We start from the raw sequence: 20,936 nt of genomic DNA, 5'->3' as shown, positions 1-20,936 counted from the left end.
TCAAACCTAGCCCACAAGATCATTGACCAGTTCACGGGCCTGCCTGTGGAGGAGAGGTTTCTCAACTGGCAGTGGGGGAGATTTATCGATGGCAATTTCATCAATCATCCTCCTAGCACGAGTCCGCGGAGCGAGGAGTACTGGAAGGCATTCCCCGTGTCCCCACAGTTAGATACTTCCTTTGGCAATGAGCTTAGTATCGCGATTGGAAAACTATTTGGGATCACGAAGGACACGTCGTGACGGCCGAAGGGTAAAACACTGACCTTGTGAATGATACTGTACCCTACTCTAGTTGACCTTAAAGTGTGGGCCAAAGCCCGACCAATTTCTTTAGGTTTCTGTCCTTACAGCAGTAACGGATGCACGAGCAGACTCACCAAGACTGAATCCACCCGTTAGTCCGCCCATGCTATCTTTGGACTCTGTGTGTTTTCCTTGCGTGGGACCCACACCCCGTGCCTCGGACACCCTATTTTAGCCTTTTGGGCGAGGTTGGCCTCATCCCTGGTCCCCTTGGTTCGTGGGTTTGCCATTTGGGAAGACCCATTGGCTAAATAAATCTTTTAATGAGTTTTGACTCATTAAGCCCCAATCCAAATAGACCTTAAGAGGGAGATTAGTTTTAAAACCAAGACTTATCCCTCAAGTCTTATTTACTACTCTACCTACCTGAACGTTGGAGCTGTGGGAGCATTGAAGGCTTGGAGAAGAAGGGCTTTAAGAGGCTATGGAGGTGGAAAGCATTGATTGATCCATCCTTAAGGTAGGTAACTTCACCTCCCTCCCTCTCTCTTCCATTTTAAATCTGGGGGAAACCCTTAAGATCGATCCCAAGCTTGGGGATTTCTTATGGAAACCCAATAAACCCTAGTAATGCCCTTTGAGACTCACATTTCTTGTTCTCAATGCATCCCTAGCCTTGAATGACCTTTATGCTGCTCAAGCATCTAAACCAAGCCTTGGTTTGGGAAGAACCTTGGGAATGGACCTAAAATCCCTCATATCCCCTTATCTCCTTGAAGGGCCATATGTATTGGACCTCCAACGAAGGTCTGAGCTCACCTCCCAAACCCCATGACCCTTATGGATCCATGAATGAAGGGCTGGAGATGATGCTCTTCGCAGCTTTTCAAAGGAAGGGCAACGGACGAACGATCGGACTCACTATCGTGTATCCGTCCATTAGTCCGTTCAGCCTAACCTGGCTGTTCCTCTGAGCGGAGTTTTGAGCGGACCTACCTAAGATGAATCTGCCCGAAACCCAGAATGCTTAGGTTGCTCTTGGGTGTGTCTCAGAGTTGGGACGAATGCACGAGCGGATCCATATTCCGCATCCACCCGTAAGTCCGTTCCATATATTTTCTGGGCATGACCTGGATGGATCGACGATCGGACTCACCTGCCTGACTCCGTTCCTTCATCTGTTCCTGCTGTCTCGACCCAAACTTCATTTAATTGTTGGGATCCTTAGTGGGACCCACCTATATACTTCTAACACTACTTTCACGCATCCTCAGACCTTGGAATCTATACGGGAGTGCGTGCACTTGGGCAAACTTCACCAAACAACAATCAGGCAAATAGTGAGTGGGTTTTGGGTGATGATTGGGCTTGACATATACATATATAGATATAATCGTATGAAACATAAAATGGTTTATGTGCTTGCATTCATTCTTGCTATGTTGCATTTGCATATAAAACCATGTTGAATATGATTTGACGAGATGTTGATGTACTGCTTTACCTTGTTATACAAGGTTACGGTGTCGGGTATTGGCGGTGTCAGGGCCCTAGGAACTCTGATTATTATTAATTGCCATCCTGGTCTGTATGCGATATGTCGTGCTGGTACCCGAATACTAAATGGAGTGGGACTTTGATGCACCCAGAATACCTCTCGGGATGATAGAAATGCATGTAGTATATCTGTGGTTAGGATTTATACTCCCTTATGCTACAACCCTTGCCAACAGGGGTTTATGTGTTGGATAGTCGGAGCACCTGATGTCTGTGGAGGTGGGAGAGGCCAGGTCAGGGGTAGTAACGACTATCGGGGTCTACCACTGGGTGGTCATGATGGCTTCTACAGGCGTAAGTCCCTTGTGATAATTGAGGTTTCACTGGGGCGATAGGATAAGTGACCCTCAATGTCTCCCGAGTTATCACAGTAGCATATACCAAGACTTAGACTGTTTGTTAGGTGAAAAATATGTATTTAATATTTCATGTATCATGGACTATGTGTAATTGTGTGTATGTGCACTCCCCTTTTCCCCTCACTGGCTCAGTGGAGCTAACCCCCTATGTACACAACTTTTAGATTTTGATGTAGGTGAAGGATATTTGGCCGGCCTAGATGTACAATCGGTGGAATACGATGGTATTGGGACTGAGGAACCTGAGTACGTGTCAGAGGAACACAGCGATGGTTGCCCCTGTGATGATTGTGCTTATGGGCACTGATGTTACTTGGGGACTTTCCTACCTTTTGATTCTTTTAGGGCAGTGTGCCTGTTATAAATAATTCCTGTAATAACTTATTATAGTTTTGAGTGGTTATGTCATGGTCAGCTGACTTCAATATTAACTATTATATTATCACCTAGACAGTTGAACATACTATAACTGCTTAGGTAATTAAATGCTTCCGCTTTTTATAACTCTGACAATGATTTGGAATATATTTAATTTCTTTTACTCAAATGTATCTATTTGGGTGGGCCCTTGGTGGTAACTATGCGCTGGGACACTGTGTCGTTGATCCTGGTAGGAATTGGGGTGACATGTGTTATCCTAATCACCCTCTTGACTGTGCTTATGGCATAAGCTTGGGATAGGGGTGTGACATATATACTTGTCTTTCCTTTGTTGTGAGGTGCCTACTTGGCTACTTTACTGTGGGCATTAATTGGAGAAAACGGTACTTGGGACATTCAACTCACAAGGGGTAATAACGATCAAATCATGGGTTTTTCCTATTTCAAAAGTTGATTTTTTCCTTTGTTTTAGTATTATGTTTTTTTTCCCCCATACCTTTTAGGAATAAGTTTTCCTCCACCAATAGAGGACGATTCACCCACCTTCTTAGGGTTCGTAAATCCCTCTTAGGGTTTTAGTATGTTCCAAAAATACTCATTTGATATCCTGTCCCGCCCTCTTCCACCTTATGGTATCCCATTCACCGTGGGTAGAGGGAAACTCAGTCCTATCTTTTATAGCTATTTCTTACAGATCAGGATCCTCTACTGCGCAGTTGCCCCAACTGCTCTACTATGCAGACACAACAAGGCACGAAATGACCGTCTTACCTCCACTCGAGCAAGGCGCATGATCAGGGGTAAAGCGGTCACTGTGCACCTTACTATGTCTGCGCAGCAGGGCAGTTGGGGCAGCCTGTGAGGATAATGACATGGCGAGGATCGTCATGTGTCCTCCACCTCATCCCTCTTTGGGGAGAAGAGAGAGGTGAAGCGAATGGTTGGAGTCGCCACCTCGAGGAGGGTCTAGGACCCAAGATTGTAATGTAATGACTCTCATAAACACCCTTTGGGAAACAAATGATCTGTTGGTCTGGGTACGGGTCAAGTTATGGTCCGGAGAAGGTATTATGCACCCCAGTCCGCCCGGACTTGCCGATCTTTCTATTACTTGGCTAGGCAATGGAATAACATACTTTGATAGAATGTAAGATGCAAGTACAAAGAAAATAAAACACAAGGAAAGTGAAAAGAGCTCATACCCAGAGGTCCGCCTGCGAAACAATGGTTCGTATACTGGAATGTAAAATAAAAGACTCAAGACCTAAATAACTTAAGCATGGTGGACTCGAGGTTAAGCATGAAGAGATGATAAAAAGAAAGAGACAGAAATGATGGCTAGGCCTGTGCATGTGGTGGAATGTGGATAACGATAATAAAACATGAAAACATGTGTACATGGCATGTGAGAAGACTCGTAAAATGAATGCATGAGGGAATCTTAAATTACGAGGGATGGGGATCATACAAAAGTGCATGCATGGAGACGAATAAAAGAGTAATATGCATGAACTTCGGAAGAAGGAGAGAGAGGAGAGAGAAGGTGTGATCACCATCTAGAGAGATGGGATCACACCCCTTCTCAAAACGGAAATTAAAAATGAGAAATCAAGTAAAATATAAAGGAAGCATAGACTCTTACCTAATGAGAGGAAAAGACTAAAGATGTGGAGGTTTCCCTCTTGTAACTCAGGAGATTTGTACGTAAGAACAAGTTTCGCCACTTTTAAGGCTTCTCTTGTCTCTTGTACTCGGGTACTTCGTAGTCAAGCCGAGATTCCCAGATTGGTGTTTCCAAGTCTTGAGGTAGGGGAAGTGTGGAGGATTGTGGTGTTCAAGTGGTAGAGAGGCAATAGACCAGGGCTAAGTAGGATGTCAAAGTTAAGGGCTCAAAATTTTGAATGGAGGCTAAGTATGGGTGTACGGGGGCACTATCTCTGAACTGGGGACTAAGCAAAGCTCCTCTCAAGTGAATGTCTAACCCTTCTCAACGTGAGAGGGGGTGTATTTATAGGTGTAGAGGGGTGTGTGCACTCTCAAATTCGTGTAGGGTTGGTGGAGTTAATCCGGATTATCCAGGTGGGTGGTCTTTGCATCGACAGTGGGTGTAAAGTCAAGGTAAGGACCAATGGATGGGGGCAAGTGTTTAGTTGCCTTAGGAAGTGTTCCTTGGGGCCTAAGGAAGCCAAGATTGAGATCCAAAGTGCTAAAAATAGGCTGGCACGCGAAAAGAATCGCAATCGGAGCGAAATATGGAAGGTTTGAACTTCTCGGATTTATTGTTATTCGATAGTGAAAGTACCCGATTCGACATCGAAGTGGGGTATGGTCGACATCGAGTGGCTGTCGATGAACAAGACTCGACATTGAGGGAAATGGATCGGGTGTCGATTACCATTGGCTAAGTGTCCAAGTGAGATAGACAGTAAAAGTGCACTGTTCGACAGTGAGGAGGTATGGCTCGATGTCGAAGGAAGGTGGGTTCGGTGTCGACTTGGGGTCTTTGAGTGTCGATGTAGGTTTTAGTGTCAATGGGCATGGTTTGGACTATTTGGACCAAGCTGGTTCTAAGGAGTCTGGGTCATGGCTAGCCTTTCCAGGGGTTCTTAGAACTTCAGGTTTGGGCTCCGGCAAAGGGGAATGAGTGATCGGTAAAAGGATTCGGGCGGTGCACATTGACGCTACATCCACAGATACATCGGATCTAGGCCTTGGAGGGTGTTCATCATCATTATGGAAAACCTCCAAGAGAAAAGACAAAATAGGGTGTCTACACAGTCGCGTGCAGCAAGAGACCCCAATCCATTTCTTGCGTGGAAAATACAATAAATGAAACTCTACACATACGTACAGGTGCACATACATGTGAGAGGTAACCACCTGTCCTATTTTTACCATTTACAAGGGATGAAGGAGTATTTATGAAAACAAAATAAACATGTAATTGGCTCTGCGATGTACGTCACATTCGTGTAGTTTATGGAAACAAAATATACATGTGATTGTGATGCAGCCTATATCCGGGCAAGATCAAATAGGGTAGGGATTGACTGATCACTCTTCAAGGTGATCTTCACTACCTAAAAAAAATCTAACTCTTCAAGGCTAGATCCAAAAAAAACTCTTCCAGGTTTTTTGAGTATAGAACTCTTCAAGGTTCTGAGTGGGAGATAATCTCTCTTTTTTTTATTCAACTCCAAAAACTGTTTTATTCATCCTCATCGTGGGCTATTTATCATAGCCATTACAAGAAGAAAGTTCCTTAACCCAATCTAAACTTCAAGATCCTATGGTTGAGATTAAATCTAATAACAAAAGAAAATTTACATCCATAGAAATAAATCCTACGCAAACTAAAGAGAGGAACAAATCCTAATAAGTTGGAATTAAATTTGTTGATTTAACTCCAATAAAATAGGAAGCACCAATAAAGTAGAAATTGCAATTGAGAAGATTCACACCCACACGGTTTAGCCTCTTCACACTCCCACGCATAGTATCTTTCCTAATTAATGAAGTAATTGATGAAGAGTACCCAGCCCACACTCTACTACTTAATGTGGAACCCTTTAAGTCTAGCAGAGCTGTAACTGAACCAGCTAGGTTGGTTCCGGACTGAATTTAACTTAAACCGTTGACTGAGTTGGGTCTCCACTTGGTCTGCTACCAATTTCGGGCCTGCATCATTCCCTCCCGGTTTAAAAAAATTCGTCTTCGAGTTTGAGTCACCATCTTCATATGTTCGCCTTCTACCAGGATCAAATGAAAACTAGACAATGCTATCCCATGTGAAACCTGTAAATACAGAAGCCACATGTGGTTTTGGTTTTGAGATTGTATCTCCATGTGTGAATGAGTTGTTGCTACAAAACTTCATGGAAATAGATCTCAACAAAAAGGAGAGATCTGATTCTTCTTGGTTCTTCTTCTTGTAACCTTGAGATATGGAAGAAAAAAATGGGAAATAATGCAAAACAAAATCCAGTGGACTAAGATGCAAGGACACAGATGAATCCAGATCTGATGGTACAGAGGTCCTAGATGCTCCGACTAGGAAATCATGACCAACCTTAAGGTGAGCTGCGATTGTTGAGCCCATTATTAAATCAGCCTTCGAGAAGTTAATGGTGAGATCCCTAAAAATGGGGACTTGTGACTGAACTGTCTTGTCGCAAGTAAGACAGTCATCCGGATTGAATGTTGCTGGCGCACTGTGTTGCAGCCAAGATTTTCGTTGTACTTCCGATGCAACATCTGGTTCAAGCCTTTGAAAACTATCATGTTCGTCGGCATTCTCGTCCGGGTACCCACCGAAGATCCGAGGTTTGCAAAAGTCAACATGTATTGTGAATTGATCATCGGTAGCTTGTTGGCAAAGTTGCCGAGTCTCCTCTCCGAGGTTGGTCGTTTCAGCTGGAGTTGTGTGGTTACCTCTACGCATGGGTGCCATGACAGATCTCCAGTTGGCTCTGATACCAAGTGATGCAGCTTATATCGGGGCAATATCGAATAGGGTAGAGATTGACTGATCACTCTTTAAGGCGATCTTCAATACCTAAAAAAAATCTAATTCTTCAAGGCTAGATCCAAAAAAAAACTCTTCCAGGTTTTTTTAGTACAGAACTCTTCAAGGTTCTGAGTGAGAGATAGTCTCTCTTTTTTTATTCAACTCCAAAAATTGTTTTATTCATCCTCAACGTGGGCTATTTAGCATAACCATTACAAGAAGAAAGTTCCTTAACCCAATCTCAACTCCAAGATCCTATGGTTGAGATTAAATCTAATAACAAAAGAAAACTTACATTCATAGAAACAAATCCTACACAAACTAAAGAGAGGAATAAATCCAAATAAGTAGGAATTAAAGTAGGAATTGCAATTGAGAAGATCCACATCCACACGGTTTAGCCTCGATCTTCACACTACCACGCATAGTATCTTTCCTAATTAATGAAGCAATTGATGAAGAGTGTCCAGCCCACACTCTATTACTTAATGTGGAACCCTTTAAGTCTAGTAGAGCTGTAACTGAACCAGCTAGGTTGGTTTCGGACTGAATTTAACTTAAACCGTTGACTGAGTTGGGTCTCCACTTGGTTTGCCACCAATTTCGAGCCTGTAATTGGCTCTGAGATGTATGTCACATTCGTACAGTTTAGGAAAACAAAATATACATGTGACTGGGTCTAAGATATACGATCACCTGCACAAAATAAACATGATCCATTCTCAAATGAGCATGCAACTTGCTCCACATTCTGTTCTTAGCTATACAAGAGATGCACACAGAAATATTCAAACATCTAAGTCGGATTCTCACGAAACAGAATTCATCATAATCTATAAAATTTCAACCAAAATAGATTTCTAAAAAGAGAAGATTTCTGAATTTGAATTCCACATCAGTCGCCCATTCTTTATTCAATTAAAAAAACGTGTTTTTTTTTCCTCATTAGTCATGTAAACGTGGGTCAACAAAACCACAATTATTAACAAAATTAAAAAGCTCCGGGCACGCCGGTCCTACTAAGAAATGAGATTTAAATATATACTCTAACCTTCACATCAAAATAAAAAAGTTTGTTGAAATTTCCTACTAAAATTATACAAAGGCACAGACACGAGTCAAAGATCTCATTCCAAAATGGCGGAGGGGGAGGGGCGATGGCGAGCGTACGTGCAGATGATTCATTCTCTAATGAACATGTAACTTGCTCCACATTCTGTTCTTACAAGAGATGTCGACAGAAATATTCCACATTCAAGCATCTAAGTTGTCTCACGAAACCGAATTCATCAAAATCTATAAAAGTTAAACCCAAAAAAAAAACTATAAAAGAGGAGATTTCAGAATCTGAATTCCACACACAGTCGTTAATCGTAATTCCAAGAAAGGCTAAGAAAATATGAAGATGAACCATGGTGATCTCCATTGCACCTCTCTCCACCTCTGTTCCTTTCTCTTTCTCTTCATCTTCATTTTCCCTTCTGCTTCAGCTTCAGCTACAGCAGAACCAGCTCAAGCTGGTTACAAGGATCCAAGACTCACAACCGAATACCGAATCTCAGATCTCCTTTCTCGGATGACTACTCATGAAAAGATCGGCCAAATGGCCCAAATCGATATCTCCGTCGCCTCTCCTGACGTCCTTACTAATCATTCCATCGGTTCGTCCCCTCTGTTTTCTATAGTTTTCTAAGTGTTTGGTATGCATTCTTAGAACGCATTCTAGGTTGATTTCGCATTCTCTGATGATAAAAACAATTATTTTTATCATTTGAGAATGCAAAATCAACATAAAATGCATACCGAATACAACCTAAGTTTTTCTTTCTTTTTTGAAGCTTAATTTTCTTGAATTCTTTGAAGCTCAAGAGGATGAAACACTGACAATGAGGGTTGTTCTGGTTATCAATTTCAGGGAGTGTAGTGAACGGAGTAGTGCCGGTTGGTCATCCTGTTATAGCGCCAAACGCGACCCCTACAATGTGGGCGGACATGATCGATGGATTCCAAAAGTCTGCGTTGTCGGCAAGGCTTGGGATTCCCATGATATATGGTACTGACGCAATCCATGGCCATAATAACATCCTCGGTGCCACTATTTTTCCTCATAACATCGGCCTTGGAGCTGCAAGGTTTCTCTATCTTCCTCTTTCTCTGTTTTGTGTGAATCTGTGCAACTGTGGGAGAAACAGAAGCTTGAGATCATTTAAAGATAAATTGTTATCAGATTTTTGGCAAATATTTTCCTGTTTTCTCATTTTCTTGTTTTGTTCTGATGAAGGGATGAGGATTTAATGGTGAAGATCGGAAGTGCCACTGCTTTGGAGGTTCAGGGCACCGGAATGCCGTACGCTTTTGCTCCCTGTATTGCTGTAAGCTCTCTCTCTCTCTCTACACGGAAAGATCAATTAAAGTCGGTCATTCTGAGCAGTAAGCTATACAACCCTTGCAGGAATGTTCATGCTACCCGGTTCACAGCCAAAGAAATGAAATCTAAAAGGACATTTTATAAAGTACAAAAACCTTAGAGGGTATTTATGAAGCCAAAGGAGTGAAATTATCCAACTTCTTTGGTTGGAAGCACAGGTAGCAGGAGCATTCTTGCAACCTGGGTAGCAGCAATTTTATTTTTTTCTCTTTTCAAATGGTGGATGATTTTTTTATTTTTCTATTTTTTTTATTTTTATTTTTTAGTTTGTGAGATTTTTTAGCTTAAAGGAAACCCATGCCTGTTTGGGATTAATTTAGTTAAGAGTTACAACTTCTAGAAACCTTCTACCTACTTTAAGTGTCTTTGTAATAAAAAAGATTTGACCAAAAGATTCATGCACTTTTGTGTAGAGACAGTATAAAAAAAATGGGAAAAAGTTCTCTGACCAAAAATGTGGCTTACGCCAGCACTCCCATGAGTCTATCTCTCTCCTATCCATTTGAAAAGACATCTCTGCCCCCTTATTTTAAGGAGGAGAGAGATAGACACATGGGAGTGTTGGCGTAGGCCACACTCCCGTACAGAAAACTGCTTTCCAAATAAAATATATGTTATTATATAAAAATCATTTAATGTAGTATTTATATAATAGGATATATATTCATTGAAAAAAAATACATGTTGTCTAAAAAAACATTTAAAGTAAGGTTTCAATTTCTTAATTCATTATTTTTGTTAAGATAAGATTTTTTTTTAATTAATTCTCATTTAAAACGATTTTAATTATTATGATTAAGAAATCTTATGATCTCAAGGTTTTTTAATAAGTTTCTACCTGTATTAAAAAAAAAAAAAATCTTAGTTCAAACCTAAATTACCAGTGGAAAGGCCACTTCAAAGCCCTAACTTACCAATCAGGTTAGAAATCGCAGGAGCAGCTTTCTCATCCCTAGTAGTATAGTATCCGTTGTTCCTATACCATTTCGAAGAAAGAGTAGGTTCCCGATCCCTCAAAAGTAGCACCTACTATTGGATAATCAACATCTCTTACCACGGCTATGGTCTTGTTCATCTTTTAACTAATTAATCTCTTTGAATGTGTGGAACTGCAGGTGTGTAGGGATCCGCGGTGGGGTCGATGCTACGAGAGCTACAGTGAGGATACGCAAATTGTGAGGAGGATGTCCAAGATCATACTAGGCCTACAGGGCTACCCTCCTCACAATCATACCCTTGGTTACCCCTTCGTCGCTTCTGGGTACTTGCTTTTTCTGTTTAAAGTGTATTTCCATTTTCACACCTATTGAGATCGGATCCTCTGCACATACGTGCACCTGAAGATCTAGACTATGTTTGGTATGTATTCTAGGAAATTTTGCATTCTCAGACAATAAAAACAACTATTTTTACTATTCGAGAATGCAAAATCGACCTAGAAAGCATACCAAACGCAGCCCTAATATCATTATACTATATTACCTACTATTTGTATCGTATCATCAATCCGGTATCAGTTCAACACTAATACCAATATAATATGATATGACCAATTCGATTGATACCGATTCCCAAAACCGTGATCTCTAGTTATTTATTAGATGGTAGAGACTCTAAATTATGATGATTGTTACTGAATGGATCCATTACAGGGGAAGGAAAGTGCTAGCTTGTGCAAAACACTACGCCGGCGATGGTGGGACACAAGAAGGGGCTGACGAGTACAACACAGTGACCACATATGACGACCTGTATCGCATCCACATGACCCCTTATATTGATGCAATCGCCATGGGCGTGTCAACTATCATGGCTTCTTACTCTAGCTGGAATGGGATCAAGATGCATGCCAACTCTTTCCTCCTCACTCGCATTCTCAAACAAGAGATGTCCTTCCAGGTAACATACAATTATCATACAACATCTCTGAATTTAAATTTCTACCTTTAACCTGGTCCTGATTCCCTAGTTGTCATCACTCTTATGGGTTGCTACATGGGACAGGGTATGGTCATATCAGACTGGGAAGCAATTGACCGGATGACCAACCCACCCGGTTCACACTACAAAGAAAGCCTGAAGGCAGCCATCAATGCTGGAATCGACATGGTCATGATCCCTTACAAATACCAGCAATACCTTACATACATGACAGAGCTTGTGTCGTCCGGTGAGATTCCTATCAGTAGAATTGACGATGCTGTGAGGCGAATCCTTAGGGTGAAGTTCATTCTTGGGCTTTTTGAACAGCCCATGGCTGACCGGTCTCTCCATCCAATGGTTGGACACAAGGTTAGTCCCAAACCCAATTGAATTAATCGATTTCATTGATATGGGTATTTTGGTCATTAAATTTGGTTTAACTTTTCAACCTTTTGGACCCACAGAAACATAGGGAATTGGCAAGAGAAGCTGTGAGGAAGAGCTTGGTGTTGTTGAAGAACGGGAAGGGAGAGGAGAAGATGCTTCCTTTGAGTAAGAATGCCCCCAAGATCCTTGTGGTTGGGTCTCATGCACACAACATCGGCTACCAATGTGGAGGGTGGACTGTTTCATGGAAGGGCACCTCAGGCAACATCACCAAAGGAACAACCATCTTAGAAGGCATTAAGAGGGCTGTTAGCAAGCATACCCAGGTCGTGTTCCAAGAAAAACCTGACAAGCAATTTATTAACAAGAACCGGGATTCTTCCTATGCGATCGTGGTTGTCGGCGAGCTCCCATATGCGGAAACAGACGGTGATAGCAAAGAGCTTAGGCTAGCACTGGACGGAGAGGAGACTATCAAGACTGTGTGCAAGGAGGTGAAATGTCTGGTTATCGTTGTATCAGGTCGACCCGTTGTGATAGAGCCTTATGTTGACATGATGGAGGCATTGGTGGCTGCTTGGCTTCCAGGGAGTGAAGCTGGAGCAGGGATTGCTGATGTTATATTTGGGGATTATGATTTCCAGGGTAAGCTTCCGAAGACATGGTTCCGGCGGGTCGACCAACTGCCGATGAATTTTGGGGATCTGTATTATGACCCGCTGTACCCGTTTGGGTATGGGCTCCAAATGGGTATCCAATCACACAAAAGAGGCTCTGCATCTTCTTTTTCATCTATTTGATTCGTTATGGTATAGATTATAACAAAAAATTTGTACATAAAGGGCTATATGAGGATCAAATGGGTATTTTAGTTGTAGCATTTTCATAATTGTTGTTTTGATCAATGAAAATTTATGAAATACCAAGGCTGTGTTTGGTATGCGTTCTTGGAATGCATTATAGGTTGATTTTGCATTCGGGTAATAAGAACAACTATTTTTATCATATGTGAAATCGACTTAGAATGCAAGCATAATAGCAGTTTTTCTGCTACATTCATGGAAGCGGAGGCAATCCAAGATGGATTATAGAGGTTGATGTAGACATCGCAACCAAAGAATATCAATTGGAGAAACAATTACCATTAATCCAAAGGGAATGTCAATTAGTGTAACAATCTTATTTAGTTTATGAAGGGGACTGGATGGTATACACTTTTTTTGAGCATTTTTTGTATTCAGTTTTTTCTTTGCTTGACAAGTAACATTTGGGAAAGAAAGTCTTAGTAAAAGGAGACAAATAATTGTGCAAGCTAAATCTATAAAATAAAATAGAGCATACGAACCACCATTGTTCATCAACTAGAGCAGTAGTTGTCGAGTATGTTGATAGGGGAGTCCATAAGCAAATCAAATCTATGTCAAAAAAGAAGTCCCACACATTGTTGGAGGAAGATTGAAACACACTATATTTTTAGATTCTAAATCGTATTCTTTAATATTAGATTGAGTTGTCTGTGTTTACAACAAATTACATTCTTTTTCTTAATCATTTTTTTTAACTCATGTTGTGCTTTTGTTTGGAAGAGAGCAGACCTCGGCACAATGGTAAGGTTGCTCCATTGCGATCTAGTGGTCATAGGTTCAAGTTAAGAAACAGCCTCCTCCAAACCATGCAGTGGCAAGAGCCTAATGTACTAGGTACACCAATGGTGAAGCTCATGCACCAGCAAAAGTGGCTTCTCTTTGTAAATCCTGACATCCTAATAGATAAGCTCTCTTCTTTTTTTTCAATAATATTTTCATTTCTTCTTGATGAGAAAAAAATGTCTAATTATTCATCTATTCAATTTGAACCTACGCATATCTTGCAATGTGGAGAAATTAATCTTTGAAGATTCGGTGTATCTAACGAAAGTTGAACAACAGCAAATGCAAGAGGTTAAAAAAATTGAAAACATAGCAAAGCATGTGTTTGAGATGGATTAAAAATGACCAAATTAACCATCCAACTTAAGGAAAACAATTTACCAAAAAAAAGAACCGTCATATAAGCAACTTTGAAAAGATAATTTTCTCAATAAAAAGGAAAATTTTTTTCCTTCACTACGGGGTGAATATTCATCACACCATCCCAGGATTCACAAATCCTATGAGGTTTTAGTAAGAAACGCCCAAATTTGCTAAATATCCAATAATGACTCACACAGGAACAACAATCCTGGAAGGAATAAAGAAGGCAGTCAGCAAACAAACCCAGGTGGTGTTTGAAGAAAGACCTAATGAGAAATTCGTAAGAGAAAACAGTGATTTCTCCTATGCAATTGTAGTTGTAGGTGAGCTTCCTTTGCAGAATTCCTTGGAGACAGCAAGGAACTAAGGCTGGCACTCGATGGGGAAGAGACGATCAAGACTGTATGCAGCAAGGTAAACTGTCTAGTCATCATTGTATCTGGCCGGCCTGTAGTGATAGAACCTTATGTGGACATGATGGAGGCATTAGTAGCAGCTTGGCTTCCTGGAAATGAAGCTGGAAATGGAATTGCAGAGGTTATATTTGGGGACTTCGATTTTCATAGTAAGCTTTCAAGGACATGGTTCCGCCGGGTTGACCAGCTGCAAATGAATTTTGGGGATCCACATTATGATCCATTGTACCCTTTTGGTTTTGGCCTTCAAATGAATATCTCCTCACTATGAAGTGGTAATGTCATTTCTGCTTTCCTCTCTTCTTCTTCTTCCTCATCTGTTTGATTTGTCATGCTGTAATTAAATATTCTGTTATTTGACCCTCTAAATTTTATTCTGTCAATTTTCCTCTTAATTTTAACACTGTTAATCAAGAAATGACGGAATAGATGTATTTGTTAACGTTTGTAAACCTCAGGGGGGGGACACAGAATTATCCAAAATTGAGGCGTAAAATCATACTTTCGTTAAACCTCCGGGGTGGTATGTGTAAATTACCCACAAAAAAAAAAAAATACTGATTTCTGGTTTTGTTCTCTAAGTAGGACAAGGATGTTTTCAAGTAAATTAGCCATAAATGGATTTTGCCAAACAACATTTCAAATGGTGTGCAATTTACATCTTCGGAGATATGGAATTTTGTTTAGCATTTACGTATTCATCCTACGTTCCGAATGTTTTTTCTGAAAATTGTTGAATGGAGGAATATGAATTAAAGATAAAGTTTTAGCCTTTTTATCTTTGTTTTTGAAATAGAGAGATTGAAACCGAATGATGCAAGTCTATCTTAAGAAACAATACTCTTAATCTTCTTTTTAATTAAAGTAACTTGTTTCCATAAAGCAAATGTTTAGACCAAACAGGACTGCAATCCTAAGTGAATCATCCAGGAAACCATCCCCTCTATAAAAAAATTGATTATTGATGGAATGAGATAATTCCTCTTTTTATAAAAAAATATTTCAGCATAGTGTTATGCTCTCAGCAAGAGAATTGAAGTTCGAATGTATGATTTGATAGTTGTTACCTCTCATATATAAAACAGTTTTGCTATCCAAACATCGAATATGAGATTTCATCAGAAACCTGTAAAATAAATAAATAATATTTTATCTGATATCTAATTGAAAGATCACTTCATAACTCCCCCAAAAAATAAAATTTAGAGGGTCAAATAACAGAATATGTAATTACAGCATAACAAATCAAACAGATGAGGAAGAAGAAGAGAGGAAAGAAGAAATGACATTACCACTTCATAGTGAGGAGATATTCATTTGAAGGCCAAAACCAAAAGGGTACAATGGATCATAATGTGGATCCCCAAAATTCATTGGCAGCTGGTCAACCCGACGGAACCATGTCCTTGAAAGCTTACCATGAAAATCGAAGTCCCCAAATATAACCTCAGCAATTCCATTTCCAGCTTCACTTCCAGGAAGCCAAGCTGCTACTAATGCCTCCATCATGTCCACATAAGGTTCTATCACTACAGGCCGGCCAGATACAATGATGACTAGACATTTTACCTTGCTGCATACAGTCTTGATCGTCTCTTCCCCATCGACTGCCAGCCTTAGTTCCTTGCTGTCTCCAAGGAATTCTGCATAAGGAAGCTCACCTACAACTACAATTGCATATGAGAAATCACTGTTCTCTCTTAGGAATTTCTCATCAGGGCTTTCTTCAAACACCACCTGGGTTTGCTTGCTGACTGCCTTCTTTATCCCTTCTAGAATTGTTGTTCCTGTGTGAGTCATCGTTGGATATTTAGCATATCTCAGCAAATTTAAGTGTTTCTTATGCTTCCCTTCCCAGAAGCCCTCTATTTTATTCTATGTGGACAAGATGATTACCAGAATTCAATGGACATGTTATCCATGCCTTCATCTAGTCATAATACAACTTTAGACCAATCTGAGCTTCCTATGTGTCATTATAGTGGTTTCAAAGTTGTTCGAAAATGTGAAATTTTGTTTGAAGGTGTTTACAGAACAAAAACCAGTGGAAAAATAAAGGGGAAAAGCCTCCTACATGATAAAAGGCCATTCAGTTTAGATAGACCATGAATGTTGACAAGTTGCCCATTTGAGGTATCCTACATATACCCAATGGCCAGAATGCCAAATCAAGTTTTCCATGTACAGAAAAATAGCTAGCATGTATGCAATGTTAAAAAAAATGAAGAAATTAAGACGAGGTTTCAGTATTACCTTCAGTGGTGTTCCCTGAACTGCCTTGCCATGTTATAGTCCAACCCCCACATTGGTAGCCAATGTTGTGGGCATGAGACCCAGCCACCAGAATCTTTGGGGCGTTCTTGTTCAAGGGAAGCATCTTCTCATCCCCCTTCCCGTTCTTCAGCAACACCAGGCTCTTTCTTACTGCTTCCCTAGCCAGTTCTTTATGTTTCTGAGAATCACCAGAGTTCCAAATAACATAAGCTCTAATGAATTTGCTAGTACACAAATTATAAAAAATGTTCTGTAATATGAATTAAGTAGTTGTTGTATAGACCTTGTGGCCAAACATGTCAAAGAGGGACCTATCTGCCATGGGCCTCTCAAAGAGCCCCGATATAAACTTCACCCTTAGAATCCTTGTCACGGCATCGTCAATCCTGCTGATCAGAATCTGATCTGATGATATGAGATAGTTCATTGCTGTAAAAAACCTCTCGTACTTGAATGGAATCATGATCATGTCCATCCCAGCATTGATTACTGCCTTCAAACAATCCGTATAGTTCAAACCAGGAGGATCTGTTATCCTATCTACCCCTTCCCAGTCAGTTATAAGCATACCCTGTGCCGAACAATAAGCCAAATCAAGAATCAAAACCACATTGTCTTGGGTTAAACTTTTAAAAACATGACTACTTAGATCCAGGCTCAGACCCAGGGTATATGCTTTCCAATTGCGATGGCACCAAACCCAGTTTGGGGAAAAATAAATTATTCATTGGTAAAGTGAGGTAAAATGAAAAGGAATATATGAAAGTTCAATGAGGTATTTCACATAGGGAGTAAAATTTTATGTAAGGTGATATGAGACAAATGCGGCGAATTATGTGTATTGGGTACCTGGAATGACATCTCTTGTTTGAGGATTTCAGTGAGGAGGAAGCGGTGGGCATGCATCTTGACGCCGTTCCAGCTGGAGAAAGAGACCATCACTGACGACACACCCATGGCCATGGCGTCTATGTAAGGCAGCATGTGTATGCGGTAGAGGTCCTCGTAGGAGGCCACAGTGTTGTGTTCGTCCACCCCTTCTTCAGTCCCTCCATCCCCTGTGTAGTGCTTTGCACACCCCATTACATACCTTCCCCTGCCACCCCCATTAATGAATTCATATTGTCATCCATCAGAAAGCAGGTGCCATTAGGCCACCAACCTTGAACTCCCAGTTTTGTGGGACCCACAAGTCCATGACATGGCAAGACAAAATAAGGGATGTAACCTGAGCTGGGTTGCCTATTTGAGGACTAACTGGCCCAGCCCTGAAATTAGGCAGATATCCCTGATCAAGCCAGGCTGGAAAACCAGTACTTATGAGCTGAGTTGTGGCTTATCTTGGACATGGGCTTCATGCTACCTCATCCACGTATAGGTCCACTAGTCCATACTACATAATTTTTTTTTACCGAAAAATGCTAATCTCACAGTGATAGTTATGTCACAGTCCAATTAAATGCAGATAATTTTCTTTTATTCTTCCCCTCTCCCAGTTTTACAAGCATTCCAATGCCTGGGTTCCCAAGTGCACCATTCAAATAGGATGGTCACCCGGTCTGACAGTCATTGCTATCAACCAAGCAAACCCTCTTTTGGATAGGTAAGTTAGGGGAAGGAGAAATCATTTGGTCTCCACCAAAATAGATGAGAAAAATGTTAAAGCAATTGCAAATGGAGTTCGAAACATATTATATTCATGTACATACTGAATAAGTGAACAATATGCATTGAATTCTGTATTTTTCAAACATTCAGAAAACTTCACGAACCTTAAGAGTTTATACCTCAATCATATTATTTATAAACTTTACAATGCTTTTTTCTGTATTATTTGGAATTATGCCATAATTTTAATTGAAAATTTAATAAATTACATAAAATAGAATATAAAAATATAGCAATCATAATAAATTGTCCTTTAGATATAGTTGGAAATGTGTAAATGCAAAATACATATACCACACACTATTTTCATGATTGAGTTAAGCAACAAAATAGTTGGACATGTGTAATGCAAAGAAATTACCCTTCAGCAACAAACGGATAACCCGAGGTGTGATCGGTAGGAGGGAATCCCTGGAGTCCTAGTATGATTTTGGCCATGCTCCTCACAGTCTCTGTGTCCTCGCTGTAACTCTCATAACACCGACCCCACCTTGGATCCCTAGAAACCTGAAGTAAGAAAGTACCCCATTATATAAACAGCAAATTAAACACAAATCACATTAGCACTTTTTCTTTCTCTTTTCCCCCCTTTTTCTCTTTTTCAACATCTAAGCAACTCATATGGTACTGTTCAAATTACTTGTAGGGCATAGGTGGGTTGATCATGCATCTTCATCGGTTTGAACCACTTGGTCAAACCACAATGGGACCAAACTGGACCATCTGTTTGTGGTAAGTTGCAACCTAAATGCATGCCATGAGTTAATTTAAAAATTTAATAGATGACCAATCCAAGTGAGAATTAAAATTATCATACCAATCCTCATTGCCTTGAGAGCTGAAAATTCAGAGGGGGAGGGGGAACTCCATTAAATGCTGGATAATAAGTTTGAGATTTCAGTGAACTTTGACATATAAACAGTCTAAACAGTGCTGTATAGGTGCCAGCCCAGCCCAGCCTAAGGTCGGGCTGAGATATTTCTGCCTAGGCCTGACCCAGTCCAAGGTCTAGCTGAGATATCTCCGCTGGGCTGGGTTTGGTATTGTTTTTGTTATCTTTATGTATTTTATACATAAAAATAAAATTACATTATGATGCTTAATCCATGGCCCTTATCTTGCATACATCTATACATATATAATACATAGTTTTACATGTGTATGTCTATATATTGGGCTCAATCCAAGGCCTTCCTTCAGGCCTGACCTTAGGCCCTGAAATTTTCAGGACTTGCACCCTGCTGTATCTACCTAATGATTGGATTGCCCACATCAATCCATTGATATGGTAGGACTTTAATACCTTTGAAGAGGTAGGGTGGGTGGCAATAGAGTGGGATAGTCGGATAGGGACGTGGAGATTATACAATAGTAGGGTTGATCCATTTAACCCCATCGCAGTCTGTAATAATCTGAGTCCGGATTCTCTATCCACATGGATCTCATCTTCCATGAACGAGACCCACACCTGATGGGCGGTGAGATCAATGTGGGGTGGCACCCCATTCAGGGAGCTGATCCCAAGGCATCAATGGGGACTTATCAATTTTTAAAGGCAACCACTGTGGGGACCCTACTGTATTGAGGCAGAGCAGGGCTAAGTCTACGTACACCTCCAAAGAAGACACGATTGTAGTGGTGGGTGGGGGACCAAGCTAGCTCAGTTTCTCAGCCGTACAAGTTACTGAGAGAAAGAAGTATATCTGAGAGCAAAGGGTCTTGTAATACAGAAAGCAAAAACAGCAGGAAAGAGGGAAGCTGGAATGGAGATTATGGTCTTACACTCTTACCGCAATGCAAGGAGAAAAAGGGAATGGGACCCCCGTGGCCAAAATCTCCAAGGCAGTCGCCCTTCCAATCCGCACCATTAAATCCTCGTCCCTTCCATCAATAAGACAACCCAGAATGAAACGATTCTAATTGGATATCGAAAGAAGCAATTTTGTATTCTTTCACCCTAAAAGTCTTGGTGGACCGACACACACATACAGGGAAACAGAAAGAGAGAGAGACCTTGCAGCTCCAAGGCCAATATTATGGGGGAAGATAGTGGCGCCGACAATGTTATTGTGGCCATGGACAGCATCAGTGCCATAAAAGATGGGAATTCCTAGCCTCGTCGACATCGCCACCTCCTGGAACCCATCGATCATGTCCGCCCACATCGTAGGTGTCGCGCCCGGCGCTGGAGCGCTCTCACCACCGTTTAACACACTCCCTGAAACAATCCATTTACACATACACAACTCGTTTCACATTAATTTTATGAAATTTGACAAAAACAAAACAACCCATTTGAAAAAATCACAGAAAATTGAAGGTTAATTGGAAAGATCAAACCTATTCCAAGGTCTCTGATAACTTCTGGGGAGGCGACAGAACGGTCTATTTGGGCCATTTGTCCGATCTTCTCCTGTATCGTCATTCGAGAGAGGAGATCAGACACTCGTGCCTCTATTGGAAGACTTGCATCTTTGTAAGGAGCTTCTGCCATGACTGCTGAAGCAGAAGGAAAGAAGAAAAGAGAGAGAATACTTCAGAGCTAGTGGAAATCAGAATGGGAAATGGACATGGGCTTGAGCTCTCATCTGTTATAGAACTGCCAGCTTTTCTCTGTACATCTCTAATTTTAAACTTTTGTTTGTTGACTCTTCCAGTCACAAACTTTAATTGAGCATCTAAACTTTAATTTTTGTCTTCATTTTTAGGACAAAAATTGCTATTTAAAATGTTAATATACTATTTCATAGACACAACAAGACAAGGCAGCAAAAAGAT

General features: G+C 40.7%; 2 protein-coding genes across 2 annotated transcripts; one reads left to right on the top strand and one right to left on the bottom strand.

Moving 5' to 3' along the window:
• Positions 1–9,027: 9,027 nt before the first annotated feature.
• LOC122646001 (beta-glucosidase BoGH3B-like) lies at positions 9,028–14,516 on the top strand. Its single transcript, XM_043839454.1, has 7 exons — positions 9,028–9,182; positions 9,332–9,422; positions 10,594–10,739; positions 11,131–11,377; positions 11,483–11,770; positions 11,866–12,082; positions 14,016–14,516. Exons 1-7 carry the CDS (start codon positions 9,031–9,033, stop codon positions 14,165–14,167), a joined length of 1,293 nt encoding a protein of 430 aa, XP_043695389.1. The 5' UTR covers positions 9,028–9,030; the 3' UTR covers positions 14,168–14,516.
• Positions 14,517–15,490: 974 nt separating this feature from the next.
• Positions 15,491–20,684, bottom strand: LOC122645998 (beta-glucosidase BoGH3B-like). The gene is made up of 8 exons (XM_043839451.1): positions 20,499–20,684; positions 20,172–20,376; positions 19,949–20,039; positions 18,520–18,665; positions 17,340–17,586; positions 16,774–17,061; positions 16,470–16,668; positions 15,491–16,003 (listed from the first exon to the last, which is right to left on the bottom strand). The coding sequence occupies exons 1-8, from the start codon at positions 20,650–20,652 to the stop codon at positions 15,513–15,515; spliced, it is 1,821 nt and encodes a 606-aa protein (XP_043695386.1). The 5' UTR covers positions 20,653–20,684; the 3' UTR covers positions 15,491–15,512.
• Positions 20,685–20,936: the final 252 nt, after the last annotated feature.

The sequence above is a fragment of the Telopea speciosissima genome, chromosome 11, assembly GCF_018873765.1.
Source record: "Telopea speciosissima isolate NSW1024214 ecotype Mountain lineage chromosome 11, Tspe_v1, whole genome shotgun sequence".
In the NCBI taxonomy this organism is placed as follows: domain Eukaryota; kingdom Viridiplantae; phylum Streptophyta; class Magnoliopsida; order Proteales; family Proteaceae; genus Telopea; species Telopea speciosissima.
This window is presented reverse-complemented; position numbering and strand designations above follow the sequence as displayed.

Excerpts from the sequence above, each read along its gene's own strand:
- LOC122646001 (XM_043839454.1), top strand. The coding sequence starts at position 9,031 with ATGTGGGCGGACATGATCGATGGATTCCAAAAGTCTGCGTTGTCGGCA. Across the intron at positions 10,740-11,130 it reads TACCCCTTCGTCGCTTCTGG|GGGAAGGAAAGTGCTAGCTT; the intron begins GTACTTGCTTTT and ends GATCCATTACAG. Across the intron at positions 11,771-11,865 it reads ATCCAATGGTTGGACACAAG|AAACATAGGGAATTGGCAAG; the intron begins GTTAGTCCCAAA and ends TTGGACCCACAG.
- LOC122645998 (XM_043839451.1), bottom strand. The coding sequence starts at position 20,652 with ATGGCAGAAGCTCCTTACAAAGATGCAAGTCTTCCAATAGAGGCACGA. Across the intron at positions 20,040-20,171 it reads ATTGGCCTTGGAGCTGCAAG|GGACGAGGATTTAATGGTGC; the intron begins GTCTCTCTCTCT and ends TATTGATGGAAG. Across the intron at positions 17,062-17,339 it reads AACAAGAGATGTCATTCCAG|GGTATGCTTATAACTGACTG; the intron begins GTACCCAATACA and ends TGTTCGGCACAG.